The sequence below is a fragment of the Ammospiza nelsoni genome, chromosome 2 (assembly GCF_027579445.1).
Source record: "Ammospiza nelsoni isolate bAmmNel1 chromosome 2, bAmmNel1.pri, whole genome shotgun sequence".
Lineage (NCBI taxonomy): Eukaryota > Metazoa > Chordata > Aves > Passeriformes > Passerellidae > Ammospiza > Ammospiza nelsoni.
The window spans coordinates 110,908,147-110,926,614 of NC_080634.1; the positions used below are offsets into that span (position 1 = coordinate 110,908,147).

At 36.3% G+C, this 18,468-nt stretch overlaps 1 protein-coding gene across 1 annotated transcript in view; it reads right to left on the reverse strand.

Annotated features, from left to right (window-relative positions):
- The window catches only part of CFAP47 (cilia and flagella associated protein 47), a 260,610-nt gene that overhangs the window by 205,214 nt on the left and 36,928 nt on the right, over positions 1–18,468 (reverse strand). The window contains exons 25-28 of the mRNA XM_059466213.1: positions 14,158–14,350; positions 12,577–12,786; positions 2,276–2,376; positions 114–242 (exon numbers count right to left, since the gene is read on the reverse strand). Coding sequence (XP_059322196.1) covers positions 114–242; positions 2,276–2,376; positions 12,577–12,786; positions 14,158–14,350 — 633 coding nt within the window. The remainder of the gene's footprint in view (positions 1–113; positions 243–2,275; positions 2,377–12,576; positions 12,787–14,157; positions 14,351–18,468) is intronic.

Here is an 18,468-nt window from a genome sequence, read left to right on the forward strand (position 1 = left end):
TACCCTTGTGAATTAAAAAAATATTACTGGGATTTAAGAAGAAAATCCAATACAGTGTGGAGAAAAGAGTCTAATTCTTTATAAGATCAATGATTTTATGTGCTGTACTATACCTGATTCAGAATCTTCACAGCTGGAGCCACTATTTGCACCTAAGGAACTTGTGGAATGGGTATGTGAAGGTGATGCTGGTGTAAAACATGGCTGTAGAACAACTTCTCCAGTGCTGAAGTCTGTATTGTCTGTAAAAAAAGATTCAAGTTGCAGCTGAGAAAACACATTTTACTGTCTGTGCTCTAACACATTATAAATAGCTACTTCAATATTTTTCTAATTCATGCTTCAATTAATCAAGTAATAGTTCTTATTTGACTCATAACAATCTTACTTTGGTCATTAGACTGGGGTCCAGAAAAAATTTCATGCATTTTTGGGTTTTTTCCCCATTAACTATATTTTACAGGCTTCATCTTCCTGCTTGTTGAAAAGCCCCTATCAGAACAATGCTAGTTCAAGAATTCTGTGTCATGACAAAATACTCTTAAAGACTTCTTGTTCACAGCTGTGTAATGAGTCTCATCATTATCAAGCTCTTTAAGACTTGACAACACTTATTTTACAAACAAAACTCAGAAGTAAACTTTATCAATCCATCAGTTCCGAAGTGACAGATGTTCTGACATTCTCATGTTGGCCTAAAATGGGATTAAAGGACCCTCTGGTGTCAGTTCAAAACAAAAGAGGCACCAAGTGAAGTTTCCAGAGAATCAAACACACCACTAAGAGAAGCAAGAACTCTCTATGATTATCTTTTAACTTTTGATTGCTGCCACTGTTATTTTTACCATCTGTAGGAAGTAAAACAAAAGCTCAGTGTCAGATTGGAGGCAAAGCCTTCCTGGATACCTTTCAGACACTGTGTTGCATAGATAAGGTTTGGTGACCCATTAAACAGCATTCAACACCAACACAGTCTACACAAAATCACATAAAAATACTCAAGGAATTTAACAGTAATGACTTGCTTCAAAACTAACACAAACTGATGTGTAAACAAACCAATAAGCAATCAGTGCAGGACAGAAATATCCCAATATTAATGGGAGATCATTTATTATGAAACCACCCCTCCATTTTTAGCTTAATCCTCAATGGAAATCTACAAAGCATCTTTAAAAACAAGCTTGAAAAAAATGGTATATTGGTCAGAAAAAATGAAGAAAATTATCAAAAAATTACACATTAATAAGAAATAATATTTTTCCTCTTCCTATTGTCATTTAATTGTGCTATGATCCCTGAATGATGTGGTACTTATACCTATCTTCTTCCATTTGGATGAAAAAGAACAAAACATGACCTGTCTTTTTACTAATTAATCCCTTTCTCAATTTCCCAAGTATCAATTCTCTTCTCTCTTGAATACTCTGAGTGATACACTTATTTTAAATTGATGCAGTCTTAGAGTTCAGACTTTGATGCTAAATCTGTCTCATATCTAAGAACTTACTTGCTTACCTAAAAAACTTCTCTTATTTCATCAAAATACATCAGATCACATATACAGCTATTAAAAAAATATATAAAATCATCATTTACCCCACATTGAATCTGCTTTAAGCAGGACTAGATGCCCCCAGGGATCCCTCCCAGCCTGGATTATACAATGACAGCCTCACACAGAGATCACAGATCACTGAGGCAGCAGAGAGAGCTCCAGCAGGGGGACACAGGCAGAGACTTAGAGACAGGCAGGGAGACATAATGCAGATAAAAATATTTCTGCTCCTGACCACAGGTTTTTACTAAGCCTTAAAAGATAGCTGTGCCCTTCTCCCTTCAAAGACAGGAGTTAAAAAACCCTGAAAACTATTCCCAACAGGCAAATAATGATCACATTTTAAAAAACATCATGTGGTTTCTCTTTTGCTTTCTTCAAAACCTATGATCACTGTCTATCAATACAATTCAAATTATTCTCTAATGTTTTGGCTGTTTTCCCTATTCATATTTATAGCACTTCCCGAAACATTCTGTAAGATTTCAGTTTGTTCAATATTTTTCAATAATTATGACCTGATCATTTATGTAACTGGTCCTCCTTTTCAACAAGAAAACTGAAGTTATTAAAAAGTTTAATTGTGGTTTTCCCCTGCAATAAATGAGGTAAAATGCTATCTTGAAAATCACATTCCTGTTATCACCCTGAAAACACTGGTTTTTCTAATACTAATGGACATAACATAATTTCAGAGGTAGAGTTTTGACTGCTTACTGCTTCTCCAGATAATTTTTTGATCAGAGGAGTGCAATGCCAAGAATGGGTATAAGGTGAGAAGACAATTGTCTGCTGTTCCAGCAACCTGAAATGAGAACCTGTTGAAAACAAAACAGAAGTTACCATTTTCTATTTGCCAATGGTAATCAAGATATTTTTCAGCACAAGAACAGAAGACAGAGTGAAGGTATCAGAACTCCTTCATTCTTCTCTAGTGGTTGAACAGATTACACAGGTGGGATTGAACCCTCCAAAATGCTGAAGCTTGGTATAGTATTTCCACTTCTTAGTTTCACTATGAGCATGGGTGTAGCATCATTAAATCTCAAGCAGAGATTTAATGAAATAAATTAACTCTGTATTTCTAAAATGAAAAATAAAAACTACTAAAATTACAACTGACACTAATAAGTCTTCTAAAGATGCCTGCTAACTTGCTAAATAATTTGTCCTACAACTTTTGACAAGGGAAGTTTTCTTGAAAAGCAACTTCTATTTCGATGCAGCATTTATTCTCTAAGACTTTACAGAAATGTCAAAATAAATATTTAAAAATAAATAGATTCAATTTAAAAACAATAAGATATTGACTGCAGTTGCTGGAATATAACAGAAATTGATGTCCATGCTCTGATGTTCACTGGAGTGTCTGCTCTACCTGCAGCAACTTTATTGATGTGCAGCAATCCACCTTTTAACCCTCTTTTTGTACTTCACCCCAGTCTCTCAGTGTGTAGTCAACAAGCAAATTATTGCCATCAATGCAATGCTGGGAGCCATCTGTATTTATGTTCTTAGCTCATTGCAGCTGACAGGTAATTAAACTGAGCTTATTCCTATGTTATTAAATAGCTGAGTTTGTAGTCCTTATTTACTTATTAAAAAACATTAATTTTAATTAATTGTTTTGAATAAACTGCCAAAAGTAAAAAGAAAAATGTGTTTTAATTATTCAAACAGAATGCTGATATCCATCTTGCTTTAATACATTGAAAATTATGCATATTGAAAATATACCTTGCACAGAAGAAATGAATATATTTTCCGTTTCCTTGAAACAACCAAAAATAAATTTATATTTATTGCAAATTTAGATTAATATTAAAAGATATGACAAGACCTCTTAGATTAATTTATATATAGTATGAGATAATTAGATTTTACTGGGGGTTTTTTTGTGGAATAAGATAATCAATGAAAAAATAAATGTTTTAAAGTATCAGAAGGTAGCTTTGTTTCCTTCTTTATACTTCACTCTTCAAACAAAACATTCTTGGACATCGCTTTCAAGGCAACTTTAAGAAATAGAGAAAGGTTCCAACAAAATCCATAGCCAACTTTCTTACAGGTAAATATTCCCATTGGGATTCCAATTTGATCTCTAAGAGTCATTTAAGTAAATAATCCAGCTCTGTAATGCTTTGGTTTGCTTTTAGGAAATGTTAATCCTACTGGAACTTTGCTGGGGGCAAGGCAAGGGCTCTGGCCACTTGCACCTTGCAGCCTAATATTTCTTGCAGCAAACTTCATAATACCTCTTTCAGCAAACTGCTTTTATTCAGCAAATAATCTCAGCAGCAGAGCACCAGCAGGACAGATGGCTGTGAGAGGCACATCCACACCTACCTGTGTGCACAAAATGTACAGCTGTACATGCTCAAAACAAGTGTCAGGGCTTGTTTGTTCCACCTTTACCAAGCCATTGAAAGACACACAGGATCAATAACTACAACACAGAAAGGCTTTCAACTTCCAACTCACAACTTTACTGTGATAAATGGCAACTGTCAATACTCTGCAGGCACTCAGGTGAACTTCAGACAACTGAGTGAGGGGCAGGAGGAGAAGAAAGCTGTACAGAAGTTAATGAGAGATAGCTCTCAATGCAGACATCTGAGTTACTTTCATGGAACTTATCAGACTCAGTCAACTTCCTGACTTCTCAGTTTGAGGTGAGCATCTCAGCCATTTCCATCCTAAATGCCTGTGGGAACTCAGCACGTCCCTCCGGATGTCCAGAGTTGCCGAGGACCCCGTTGAGGGGCTCGGAGACCCTGGCATGCTGCCCGGAACACCTGGTGGCTTGATTTTGATCCTTCCAACGAATTGCCAGCTTGGCATGGGGATGTGAAAGCCACACAGGTTTGAATGGTGTAAAAACAAGGTGTTCACAGGGTGAAAATGTAGGTTTTAGGATTTTTTGGTATGGGGGTTATGGGGACAAGATGGAGGAATCAGGGTGTGTCTAGTCTTTCTTCTTTCTTCTTCTTGTTCTCCATTTTCTGCTGTATGTTGTCACTTGGGGATTGGTTTAGAGTAGAAGGGCACTGTCTAACATAGGTGATAGGTATTGGGAATTAAAAGTAAATATGTTATACGTAGTTTGTAGTATAAAAGGATGACACTGCCTCGGGGGTGGTCAGAGTGCCTGTGGCTGCCTTGCTGATTACATCTCCGCTGGGCAAAAAGAAAATTTTGTAGATAAGAAATAATAAACAACCTGAAGACTGAAAAAGTGAAGAGTCCAGACTCATTTTTCGAAAGCACAGGCTGCCTCAGAACCATGCCACGCGTCTCGGGGCAGAGACAGACAGCCAACCCGAGAAATGCCAGGCTGGGATTCAGGGAAATCTTTACTCGTGCTCAGATTTGCACAGTAATGTAACACTGGAAAGTGTGCTTGGGAACTGCAGTGCATCTGAACCACTCACACAAATTCCATGAGTGAAACTACTCAGAGCAAAGGAACTGCACAATGTAGATTATAAAAAACAGCCCCAGAACAGAACATGTGTGAACAAATAAACTCCTCAGAGCTCGTGGTGCTGCCACAAGCAAAGCCCCTCCCTGTTCCATGGATGTGCCTCGGTGGCTGCTGTGATAACACAGTAAAAGGCACGAACACACCCAGCCAACAGCAAACAATGCACACGTTGAGGAGAGGGAGATGGATCCTGCAAGTCAGCAACTGATTCTGCAGCTGATATTGATCATAAGGATTAAACTTCCATGACTGTGGCTGCAGTGTGCAGGAGATGGTGGAGGTCAGGACTGAAGGATGTAGAAGGGACTGAAGAAGCTGTTGTGGGGGTGTTCAGCTGTGAGAAAAGAAGGCTCAAGGGGACCTCGTCTATGTGCAAATATCAGATGGGAGGGAGTAAGGAAGATGGAAACTCTTCTCAGTGATGCTTAGTGAGACCTCAAAATGCAGAGTACAAATTTAAATACAGGAAATTCTATCTCATCATAAGAGAAAAAAAAAAAAAACAAAAAAAAAAAAAACAAAAAACAAAACTAAAACCATGAGAGTGGCTAAACACTGGAAAAGTCTGCCCAGAGAAGTTATGGAGTCTCATCCTTAAAGATACTAAAAAAAATCAACTGGGCAATAGAGTTGATTCCTTGAAGGGGGGCTGAGATGATCTCTGGAAGGTCTTTCCAAACTTAGGCATTATGAGATAATAAACTTCAACTCACTTATTGGCCACCTGTCCACTTATCAGTAAATACTTTATTGTCCAGTAAGTACTTTATAACCCAGTATGTACTTTATTACAGCATTTTCCTAGAAGTGCTAATTGACACAAAATTCAAGAATGAGTCTGTACCTAAAAATTTCATCTGAGATTTAAATAATGCTACTCCAGACACAAGGACACATGGCAGAAAAATGAAGGTGCTAGGAGCTAACTATTTATCATATGCCTTTGAGGAACTGAGTCAGAGGGCACCAGACAGAGAAGCATGCACACCAGCATACAATTACAGAAGAGAGATTACAAAGACATGTGCATTCTGTACATGTAAAAGCATCTTGTACCACTGACCTTTACTTACAACATTATTAATGAAATAACGTTACAAAACTAGAAGTCTTGTACAACATATTTATTTTGTATTTGTAGCAATGTTTAAAGAAATATTAGAAAAGTCTATATTATTCTATTGGAATGAAAGGTACTTGTGCTGTTAGCAAATGTGAAGTCACTAAATACATTAAATTATTCAGTGTATTTTGTTTTTATAATGTTTACTAGTGCAAGTAAAGAAAATTGTTATCTGCATGAACAATCACTGCCACTGCTACTCCAGTGTTTATTCCCTAATGTATATTTCCAAACAACACACAACACAAGAATGGCCACTAAATATATTGTGTTTACCAACATCTGAAACCTGCTGAGAACCAGAAGTAAAGCTCCAACTGTGATGACAAAAAAATACCATTCAACCCTGTAAAACAATGTTTATATAGAAGGGCTTTCACTTCTTTTAAAGTAACGCTGTTGTTTTCTCTCATTAATTTGTTTGTTTTAATGATTGTGGAAAGACAAATCAAAATATATTTATCTATTTTAATCTGCTCTATGGAATTTCAGGTGTTTCCTAACTACAAACAAGGGATTTTTTTGTATCTATCTGTGTAACCCACATGTTCTAAATATGTAGGCATAGTTAAATAACTCTTCTTCAATAGTATTCATCAAGAGATGCAGAATATCACTAAATTTCTAATGAGAAAAAGATCCAAATCCATCAGCATCTAAAAAGTTCCTGTAGCAACATCATTTGTGTAAACTAAGAAAAAATATTTAAGAAAAACTCACACTGCCAGTTTAGGAAACAAAACAAATTGCTTGCAGAAGTGATTAGTGACAAAAGAAAACCTTACCTAAGAGAGTGGCATTTTACAGATTTTTAAGAATAAAGAACAATGTTCTTTATTCACAACGTTAGATGCCGGGAAGTTGCAATTTAAATATCAATAAAGACCTGCCCTCCTCCTTCCCCTCAAAAATCCTAGAACAAATAGAGAGATGATGGAACTGAAGAGGAAAAGATGACCCATGCCAGCTCTGCCATTATTCACAAATAAGCAGTCCCCCCACACTGAAGGATCCTTACCCTTTGTAGCAGGAGCTCAAGCTTCCCCAGCAACCAACATAATACAACAATGAATAGTGGCTGACACAAAATTTCATGCTATATGTGAGACTTATAGCTGGGAAAGCATCCACATTTTTTCCTAGTAGCAGCAGTGACATGTGCACTTAATTCCTGAATAAGAGATGCTTCAGCTGTCAGGGACCATCACAATGGCAGAAAGCCACAAGCACAGAAAAGAACAGAGTGATTAATGGGCTTGGACCATCCTAGTTTTCAAAAGCACTCCCAACTATCTGAGGTAAAATGCCAACATATTCTTAGGTCAGATGAATGCTGCAGAGCAGCATGCAAATATCAAGAACTCCAGTGTTTCCTAGCTCCCTGCTTTCTCATGAAATGTGAATGATATTGAAAGAAATTGACAGCTCCTGCTCTCCCAGGCATGCCAGCAGAATCCATGGATTTGACATTTGCCAGCAGAGCCTATTAAAGAGCTGGATGCTTTGGGCATGCTTCCCAAAAGCAAAGGGAATGTTTTCCCCTGTGAGACACTGAGATCTGATGGACTATCAAAACAACTGGAACCAATCCATAATTGGGTTAGTGACTGTGTCTCACTGCTATCATATTGTTATTACAGGCTACATTCCCTGACACTCTCTCTTCCTGAAGTTCCAGCCATGAATAATGTGAATACATTCAGGGAGAACTGTGGAACACTGGAGGAAAAGACCTCAGCACACTTGTGTCATCAATGACACACCAACCTATGTTCACCACATGTTGGGATTTTAGATATTTTTCTGCCCAGAGCATAATTTTCTTTGCTTGCCTGTTTACTACTTATTTTCAGAAATAGTAAGTTAAATGTTATTTCAATCAAGGTGGCAGAAAAATTTATTTTCTGCTAAACTCTTTGTATAATCATCAAATTAAAATATATAATAACAATAATCAGAGAACAAATATATAAGCATGTTTGCAGAGTTTTTTTTTTTTGCAAAGTATGTGTCATAGCTAAATATTTCTCCCATTTATTAAATACTTACTCAAGACAGTCTTAGATTTCATGTTAACTTTTACTTCTGAATTCCTATCAGTCCTATGTAAGAAAGAGTAATTTCTTCTGCTTTGGATTCAAAGGAGCAAAAAGAAAGACTTAAAGTAATATTAGAATTATGTACTTATGCATTTATTAGAAATTAATGCACTTTCATATGTTCCATTTAATGGAATCTGTGCACACAGTAATTTATTGCATAAATGACAACCAAATATCTCTTCAGTTTTCTTTTACAGTTATATTTAATATTGATTTATTATAAAAAATTATTGCCTGTCATCTTTCAAATGTTTTCTGTAAAGCAGCCAAATCCAACATTATCTATTCTCTATCCAACATTCACACTGTTTTAAAGCAAAAAAAAGTAATTCTTATTTAGGACTAAGTATGGGCTATGTGAATCAATCCTACTGACATTTTAGACCTGAATTTAGAAAAGCAAAATACTACAGAGCCTAAGTAAAGTGCATTGGGTTTGTATGGCCAGGTTTTGGTAGAGAGGGGAGTGACGGGTGGCTTTGAGAAGCTGCTGGAGGCTTCCTTCACCTCCATCAGAGCCAACAGCAGCCAGCCCCAGGACTGATTTGCCACTGGCCAAGACTGGGCCAAGTAGAAATAGTGGCAAAACCTCTGTGATAACACACTTAATAATTTTTTTTAAAGTTATGGCACAGATGTAATGCAGGCAGAGAAGAGGAGAGTGAGAATCCGTGAAAGGAGCAGCCCTGCAGACCAAGGTCAGCACAGAAGGAGGAGCAGGAGGTGCTCGAGGTACCAGAGCTGGGATTCCCTGCAGCCCTTGGTGAGACCCTGCTGAGGCAGCCCAGGAGGGCTCAGGGATGCAGAGATCACCTCAGCCCAGAATGGGGCTCAGGGATGCAGAGATCACCTCAGCCCAGAATGGGGCTCAGGGATGCAGAGATCACCTCAGCCCAGAATGGGGCTCAGGGATGCAGAGATCACCTCAGCCCAGGAGGGCTCAGGGATGCAGAGATCACCTCAGCCCAGGAGGGCTCAGGGATGCAGAGATCACCTCAGCCCAGAATGGGGCTCAGGGATGCAGAGATCACCTCAGCCCAGGAGGGCTCAGGGATGCAGAGATCACCTCAGCCCAGGAGGGCTCAGGGATGCAGAGATCACCTCAGCCCAGAATGGGGCTCAGGGATGCAGAGATCACCTCAGCCCATGGAGGAGACCCAAAATGGAGCACAGGGATGCTGAAGAAGGCTGTGAACCCATGGGATGCCTGTGCTGGAGCAGGCTCCTGGCTGGGACCTGCAGACCTGTGGAGAGAGAAGCCCACCCTGGAGCAGGTTTCCTGGCAGGACCCATGGGGGACCCAGGCTGTCCTTGAAGGACTGCACCCCATGGCAGAGGGTGCAGCAGGCTGGGGAGGACTGCTGCCCATGGGATGGACTCACATTGGAGAAGTTCATGGAGAAGTGTCTCCCATGGAAGGGAGCCCAGGGGAAGGACTCCTTTCCCTAAGCAGAAGCAATGAATTGTGAGATGAATTGACCACAACCCCCATACCCCATTTCCCTCCACTGCTGGGGAAGAGGTAGAGCTAGGAAGGAGAGAAGGGTGAAGGGAAAGTGTTTTTAAAGTTGTATTTTAGCTCTCATTATCTTGCTTTGATTTTTTAGTAATAAATTTAATTAGTATCTCTAATTTAAGTCTGTTTTGCCCATGAGGGTATTTGATGAGTGATCTCCCTTCTATTTTTAACTCATGAACATATTATTATAATTTCCCTCCACTTTCCAGCTGCAGAGGGGAGTGACAGAGAGGCTTTGGTGGGTGCCTGACATCCAGCCAGGGTCAACCCCTGTGGAGTGTTTATCTCCTGCTTTGAAATCTGCCTAGAACTAGTTCTGCTTAGCAGTTAAGGCTTTTTTTCTGAGAAAATTGAAAAGAAATATTGTAGAATACAATATTTTACCAACCTCTGAAAATCTTGACTTGCTTATTTTAATAAGAATATCCCAGAACACAGAATAGGAGTTGAAGTTCAAAAGTTTAGTTCAAATCATTTTAAAGTACATGTTATCACTTGCAAAATGGAAATATAAAGAGAGAACACCTGAAAAATTAATACATCTTCAGCAACTGATACTGTGAGATTTCACGGCCTATTAAACAGTCCAGGAACTTTTTCAAGACAAGTTAGCTTTTATAGGCGTCATAAAAGGTTATAGATTTCATTGTTTTATTACTAAAGATCAAGAAGACCCTGAAATCTTGTCTTTCTAAAATACTCAAATTAACAAAGTAGTTTAAATTCATTAGATATATGGTTTGAACCAAATTGTTCAAATGCTCAGATAATTGGTTGAATCAGGTTTGAAGTTTGAACAGGTTGCACAGGGCTCCCATGGGGGCTGGCAGGAATGAGGAGAAGAAATGCAGAGAACAAGAAATTCCAGCTCCATGTTATTACAGAGTGCAATATCAAAGCACATATAATACCAGCAGTGTTATCCAGACTTGGATTTATCATGGAATTATCATGGAGATTATTAGAAGAAGAAGGAAACAGTCAGTCTCAGTTACTGAGACATTTCTAAGTGAAGAAAAGAATTCTTTTTGGTTACAATAAAAATTATTTCATCTGAAAGCCAATAGGAATAATATTCCCACACTGACCAAAGACACACACATAATTATTTCATTTTTGATGCTGTGTTATTTCACCCAGTTTTGCTCAGGTTTTCACCTGCTCCTAAAGCCACCCACAACTCAACTGCCTGTCAGAAAATCCCATACACATTAGTAAACTTCTGTTATGAGTTCTGTCCTTTAACAGATACTTTAGTTCTACATTTTAAAACCCAGCAACAATTCTGAAATGATTTGACATTCCAGAGCATGAATTTTTTCACCCTCATGAGCAAGAATGGCTGTTAAAGTTACTTAGATGACTTTTATTTGCTATCTTTTTTTAAAAAACACATTCAGTTTGCCTTTAAATTGAGGGTCATATTCTTTATTTCCTTTTAATGGCAGATATAGAAAAGATTTTATTACACAGGAGTAATTTTTATTTCTCTATAACAAGATCTGAGAAGCTGCTAGTGCATCATATAAAAAGTTATTAAAACTAAATATTGTGCCTGCTCAGAAGCTCCATTTCAGACTTGATCATAAGCTTAAATTATTCTTTTCTTGTAATTACAGCAAGCTTTAACACAGATTTATGAATCACACCCCACACAATGATTAAATCCTATAAATAAATAAAATTAATAACAAATAGATTCTTTGCTGACAATGTATACAGAAAAATATGAAATATTAACCCAGAGAGCAGCAATAACCTGAATATCCATAACCCTTGCATCAAAATAATATAAAATTTAGTTTTATATTTGTTTAAAAGCCCATTTTAAGCTGCAGATGAAATTATTTATCTCTCAAAATAGTTGCTTTAGTGAAAATACTAAATACAGGACTTTAATAGAAACAATGCCCATCTTTCTTAATCTTGCATTCACCCTCTAATTCCATCCCTGACAGAGCTGAACAACAGATGAGTTACCAGTAGATACAAATGTTATCTTGAAACAAGACCTTAAGATGGACACTTAGATGGATTTTACCTAAGAGACCGAAGCTGAATTTTTTAGTCTTGAATGTAATTCAGTTGAAAAAAGGAAATAAATGTCTATCTTTCATTTTTATTTTTTTCAGAGGATTCTTGTGGAAAATGGAAAGTTAGAAACTTCCACAGACACTGAAGAGTTTGATCTGCAGCCTTGGAAGAAGCTTGGATTGATGTAAAAATAAAGTACACAGACATTTAAGTACAAAAATCATAAACTTATGTTTCTATAGCTGTAAGTAAGAGTATGCCTTAAGTAAGTAAAAAACTGCACTAATAAGATGGTGAAGGGTTTATGATGTAGGAGTGTAATTGTATAGAGTAAGCTAAGAGTTTAGAAGTTACAATAGAAGCATATTTGTGAACATATAATAGCAGCCCATTGGATGAAAGTATCTGCAGTGCAGCAGAATTAAGTAAAGGTGATAGGTTAAAAAAGCAAAATAAACTTTGTGGCAACTGTCCATTGGCTTAGAAAGTTCTATATTGTCTTGTAGTGAAGCACTTGTGACTACTTTGAGCTATGGTTGAGTACTAGCTCCTCTGAAATCTCACAGCCTCTGAGACTGAGGTTTATCTGAGCAATAAATCATTTTTAGCCCAACTGTGGTCCCATTCCTCCATTAAAAGCAGCGATAATTTTAGATTCTTGTGTTCCTTTACCCAACTCCTGTGAGTTCTGTGCCTTATATCCAGCTTGGCCAGTCTGGAACCTTCCCCCAGGTGAATCTGAATTGCACACATTACCTGTTATCTTCTTGGTCAATAAATAGCACTTCCCCTAAGAATGCCATTGGCTTTGATGAGCTGAAGCTGATGCGGCAGGTCAGCTCATTAGCTGTGCCATCTGATGAAAGAACAACATTTTCTCCCTCCGGGAACTCCACAAAAAAAGGGCAAATCCTGGTACCATCTGCAAGTTCAAGCTCAGGAAGTTTAACTCTTATTTGTGAATCCCTGTGTTAAACATAAATAGTAGGTGTTTGTGGTCACAGGATTGCAGTAATCAAGTTAATTCATAGATTCTCACATTCACAAAACTCTTTCACATTTGAATACAGAATAGCAACTTTAGTTCTCAAGTGCAAATCAAATGAAACTAATTCAAAAAACAAAATTCTTTCATCATTTAGATGCTAGCTTGTTTTCTTTGTATGTATCTGAACATTTTATGCTGTCCCACAATATCTGAACATCAAAATGAAATTTCTACTTAACTGTACTACAAAAGGCATAAAGAGTTTTCTGAAACTTAAAGCTTTCACTAATGTTCATTAAATTACACTATTGCACAATTAGGTTATAAAGTCATAAAACAGAAATATTAAGGGTAAATTTGTGAAGATGCTGAAGACACTTCATTATGCAGTTATGTAGTTCCAGGTTTCAGCTCTGAAATAAGAACAGCAGTCAGTCCAGACCCATGAGGAATCCCTTCAGTTCCAACCACTGAGCTACTGGCAACAGGCAAATCACTTGATAAATCAGCACAACTCAAACAAGACAAGACAGTAGTAATTTGAAGGTAATTTAATTAATTTATAACAAAAGGAAATTTTTGCTGTAATTCTAGTATTGAAATGATACCTTCACAAACATAGCAAACAAATATCAGTACTCTTTACTAATTACAAACAGCAAAGCTAAATCTTGGAAAGTTGAATAGTTGCAATGCTAAGTTATACCACATTATATAAAAATTACAAAAAGTCTCTGTTTTAGATTCAAGTACCAGGATGGAGTGAGTGATCCACAGACAAATAAAAAATATATGGATTTCTTATTGAAACAAGGGGCAGGATTAAAACATTTCTGCTGTCCTCTTCAATAAAACCTCACCTGAAAAGAAGGAAGAAAAAAACCACCAAGAACTACAACCCCATCAACTGTTCAATTAGCTAAATCTCAAACCAGTTGAGTAGAAAAAATAAAATGACAGAAAGATTTCATGTTACCACAATGTGAAAATTTTGAAATAAGATTTAAAACCTTAGTATCTGGCTAAAAACAACAAAAAATCCTGGTAAGTCTCTTCTTTGAATATTTTTGTTATCCATAGTAATCTTCTATTTCTGATATAAATTCCTAGAGTGAAGATATCAGAATTTAGACACTTCACAAAGCAGGTATGTTTGAGGAAAAAACATGGGCTTGTTGAATATTCAACAATATTAATTACATTAATTTTCTCTTAAATATACAGATTATTCTGCTGAGCATAAAACTAATACTAACATTCACAAACAAATATTAATTCACTTTTTCAGAAATGAATGAAACAAAGAATTATTCAGGATTTCTGTAATAAATATACTTTGAGATTTTTACCTTAAAAAATCCTGCGGAATGATGGTGACATCTGCTTCAGTTTCCACATCCAGAGGAACTGGCATCAGCATTAAAAAGGGGGGATGAAAATCCATTTTTGGTGACCTCAGTGTGCCAGACAATGTTACTATGTATCGTGCTGGATTATTATTTAGATGCAAGATTATTTCAGAAGTATATGTCCCAGGAGCAGCTGTTGAAAAGGTTTAAAAATATATATATATGTTGCCACAAATACAGGAATGTATAAATGTGTAATAAAGGAGTATAGTAAGAGATTTGGGGTCGGAATTTTTGTTTGCTTTTTTTTTTTTTAATTTAGTACTGCTTTCTTTCTCAAAATGTAGTTTAACATAACATAAATATTGTAGGAGAAGAGTGTTTATTAAGAAAGCTCAGAACACTTGCTTTTAGCAAACCAAAAATTCACATTTTTTTTAACTTGCCAGAATTTTTCTAACTTCAATAAATGAGTTTATTGCATTAATATCCCATTATATATAATACCAATACAACAGCAGAATTTTAAGAATTGCAGTCATACTTTGAATTACACTAATTGACACAGTGAATGCTTATTTTATAAAGGAGTAACTATTGGAATCATCTGCCAAGACAAGGAAAAGTACCTTGGTACCTTTTAAGAGTGCAATTTCACCACTTCAAAGATGCCTCCAAAACCTACAGAGTGGCCAAGCAGCCTCACACAAGGCAGCAGGAGGTTCCACCTGCACTCAGAGCATCTCCCATTTCACAGAATCTTTCTGCTTGGAGAAAATCCTAAAGGTCATCAAATCCAACTGCAACCCTAATATTGCCAAGTCCACCAAAAAAATAGAAGGGATGGGCAAACATTCTTATCCACGTGCTCTCTACAGCACAGCTGGGCACAACAATAGCAAGGATAAAGATTTCCTTGTGTTCTGCCCCTTCTCAGGCACCTTGCTCCCTGCTGGAAGGCACTGCTCTCTAGGATGAAAAAACACTTTTTTGTTTCACTGATACAGGGAACAAAGTACTCCCTTCCACAGTTGTTAAACTATGAAAGCGACATTCCAAACCATGCAGTGCCATTTAACCAACCCTCAGTCGTTCTCTCCTGCTGAACAGCCAGCAAAATCAGCAATTTTGAGGGCAAACTAATGAAAAACTCCTGGATTTAAAAATAAATCTCCAATAATGCGTTGGAAAACAACCCAAAAAGTTTCACTGAATTTTTGAGAAAAAACACCTTTTCCTTTGATTCCCCTCAATTAGATCAGTATGGAAAAACCTTCATCTAATTATTAGGAGAGCAAAAAGAAATTTTGTATTTTATGTATCTGCATGATCATCTACACGTCACAGAACAAAATACACAACGGAGTCTTCTGAGATTATCTCAGATCATTACTTCCACAGCCTGAGAAAGAGCTGTCACTGATTACACACAAAAATAAGAAAATCTAGTGTCTTCAAAATACTGTGTCTTTTTCCCTTCCTGTAAGAGCTAATTTCCTAATGGAGATGACAACAGAAGAGCATCGTGGATGCTGTTATGTCACCAGAACATGACCTGTGGATCCCTTAATTTCAAACCAGCAAACATGAAAATGCAAACTAAAAACCAGTTCTAAGGGGAATCTGCTGACCCTGTTTGCAACATCTGACTAATTCTGTGTTAAATGTAAATCAGCTTCAGGAGACAATACAGCACAGCTGAGAAGGCTGAAAGGATTCTGCCTCTAGGTTTTGACACAACAGGAACACATCTTCCTCTGGCACTTTGCCCTTTCATGAAGGAAAGGTGAGAAAGCATCAGAAAAAACATCCTGGAGATGGATGAAGAGCCAAACAGGGTATTTCTTAGAAGCTTGTAAGAAAGGATGTTCTGTACAAGCTCCTCCCATGTACCACAGCTGGGCTGTAACTAAACCCTGTTTCGGGTGTCCTCTCTTCATCCAGGTGTATCACAAGGTGGAGTGAAAGGACATAACCAATAAATACCACAGGGATGGAACACAGGGAAGGAATAAAATACAGGAGCATATGTCAGTACCAAAGAATGTGCAATTTTCACTAACTCACATTTTAAAATACTTGTATTACCCATAGTTTCAAAGTTAGGCAATAGTAGTGTTAAGTTTTCTCATAAAAACTTTCCATTTACACTTTCCATGCCAGAGAAATCCTGGCTCACCCAGAGAGCAGAACAGACAGTGCCTATCCTGCATCACTGATCGTTCTGTGTGTGGATCCACACATTTACTAACACCAAAATTCAGCATAGAACATAAACCAATAAATACAAAATCATATGATATGATATGATATGATATGATATATGATATATAATATAATATAATATAATATAATATAATATAATATAATATAATATAATATAATATAATATAATATAATATAATTAATATATAAAATTGTATAATATAATTACACTATAAAATTATATAATCTAAATAATATATAATATTACATGTAATATATTATTTATATAATATAATATATAAAAAGTAAATTATTGCTTATGTCAGAAACACCAAGACCATGCAATACCATGATAATTTTGAACAGACACAAATGGAAAAACATAAATTCTGTCATTTATTAAGATTTGTTCATTACTTTGAAATGCCTAGGACCAGTGATTTCAGGATATTTCAAGTTAAATAAATTACTTGGAAATTAATGAGAATTATGTCCTGAACTGACAGCTGAAGTCAAGAATGTATTCCACTCCTCACACCTTTCATGGCTGCTGTCAAAGTCTGGGCTGCTGCTACCATTCTGAGATACCACCATTCATTTCTAGTCCAGCAGATGTGAACATTTTCCTTAGGAATATTTGATGGCACTTAAAAATTTGTCAATCTAAATCTGCCAATGGCTAATAAAATCTGTAGAATTATATGGGAAATATTTTCTCCAGGAATATTAACTCTATATTTTCAGAGTTTATGAGAAGAAAGGAAAAACATCATCTGCTCTTCTCACCCTTTTAAGTTTGTCTTATATGGTTATGCAGTTCCTACATTTTTCTCCCAAAAGCACAAATTTAGTTTAGTTGCCTTAGACCTTATGATAATTCAGGTGTTATTGCATCTATATCCTTTCAACATTAATAGGTACCACTAAACAATTTGCATACAGTGAAATACAGACTTCAAAGCAGAAAAGCCAAAGACAGCTAGAACTTACAGGTATCCTACCAAAAAAAAAAAAAAAAAAAAAAAAAACTTCAAAAGTAAAATAAAAGTTTCTTCACATTTCTTCACAGAAGTTGTTAAAGGTCACAGCTATTTAATATCTTGCTGTTGCAGAGAAAAAAATGAAAAACAAAAGACCACACAATCAAAGTATCAAAGTTGTCATTTGTGCCCATTACACAATTATCACATCTTCCAGCATCTCTGAACTCCCAGTAAGGGAACCCAAGAGCACAAATTCCATGTAACTTCCTTTGCTGCAGATAAGTTTTTTCATATGAAAATTAGACATAGTGAAAAATGTTTTTAGACTGTTTATGCATTATACTATAAAACAGCAGAAGAGGATCATATTAATACATCTTCAATTCTTGAAAATCTCTGGTTTTAGAATAGTTTTTTAATAGATAGCATGATTTTACCACCAACTTAAACTCTTTCATTTAATTAAACATTACAGTTTGTTATAGCATTTTGTACTCTATCATAACTGCTGCAGCATATTTAAATAAATTAACCTAATGCACATTCAAAGTTCATTTTACAGTTTGTTCACCCCCCCACATACTACAACTTTACAGCACAAGCCTATGGAAGTGATTAGCAGCCCATGTTCATTAACCAGGTCTCCTGTGTGGGTTTGGATGTATCTAATGCTCTCTTACAAGAGAGTAATGATATGCACTGAAGGTACAGCATAAATAGGATATAAATCATAGAAAAATACTTAGAACATTGAATTAAGGGTAATTGATCTTTGCAGTTATTTATGACTTTCTGTAAACAAAAGATATGGGAACACAGCAAAAATACAGATATCTTCAAATTACAGTAATTTATCAGTCATATATATATATATATATATATATATATATATATATATATACACACACATCTGCATTTACACAATTTATCCAGTAATTCAAAATATTGGCTTTTATTTTTATGCTGTTCTCTGCTTCACAGTCTGCAACAAGCAACTCCAAGCAACATGTGCAATTAAACACTGCTCTTGCATATTCACAACATTAACAGAACCAAACTTAATGCACTCTTCTCAATTTATCATAGAGTCATGACAAGAGTTATTTTTCTTTATTTTTATTAA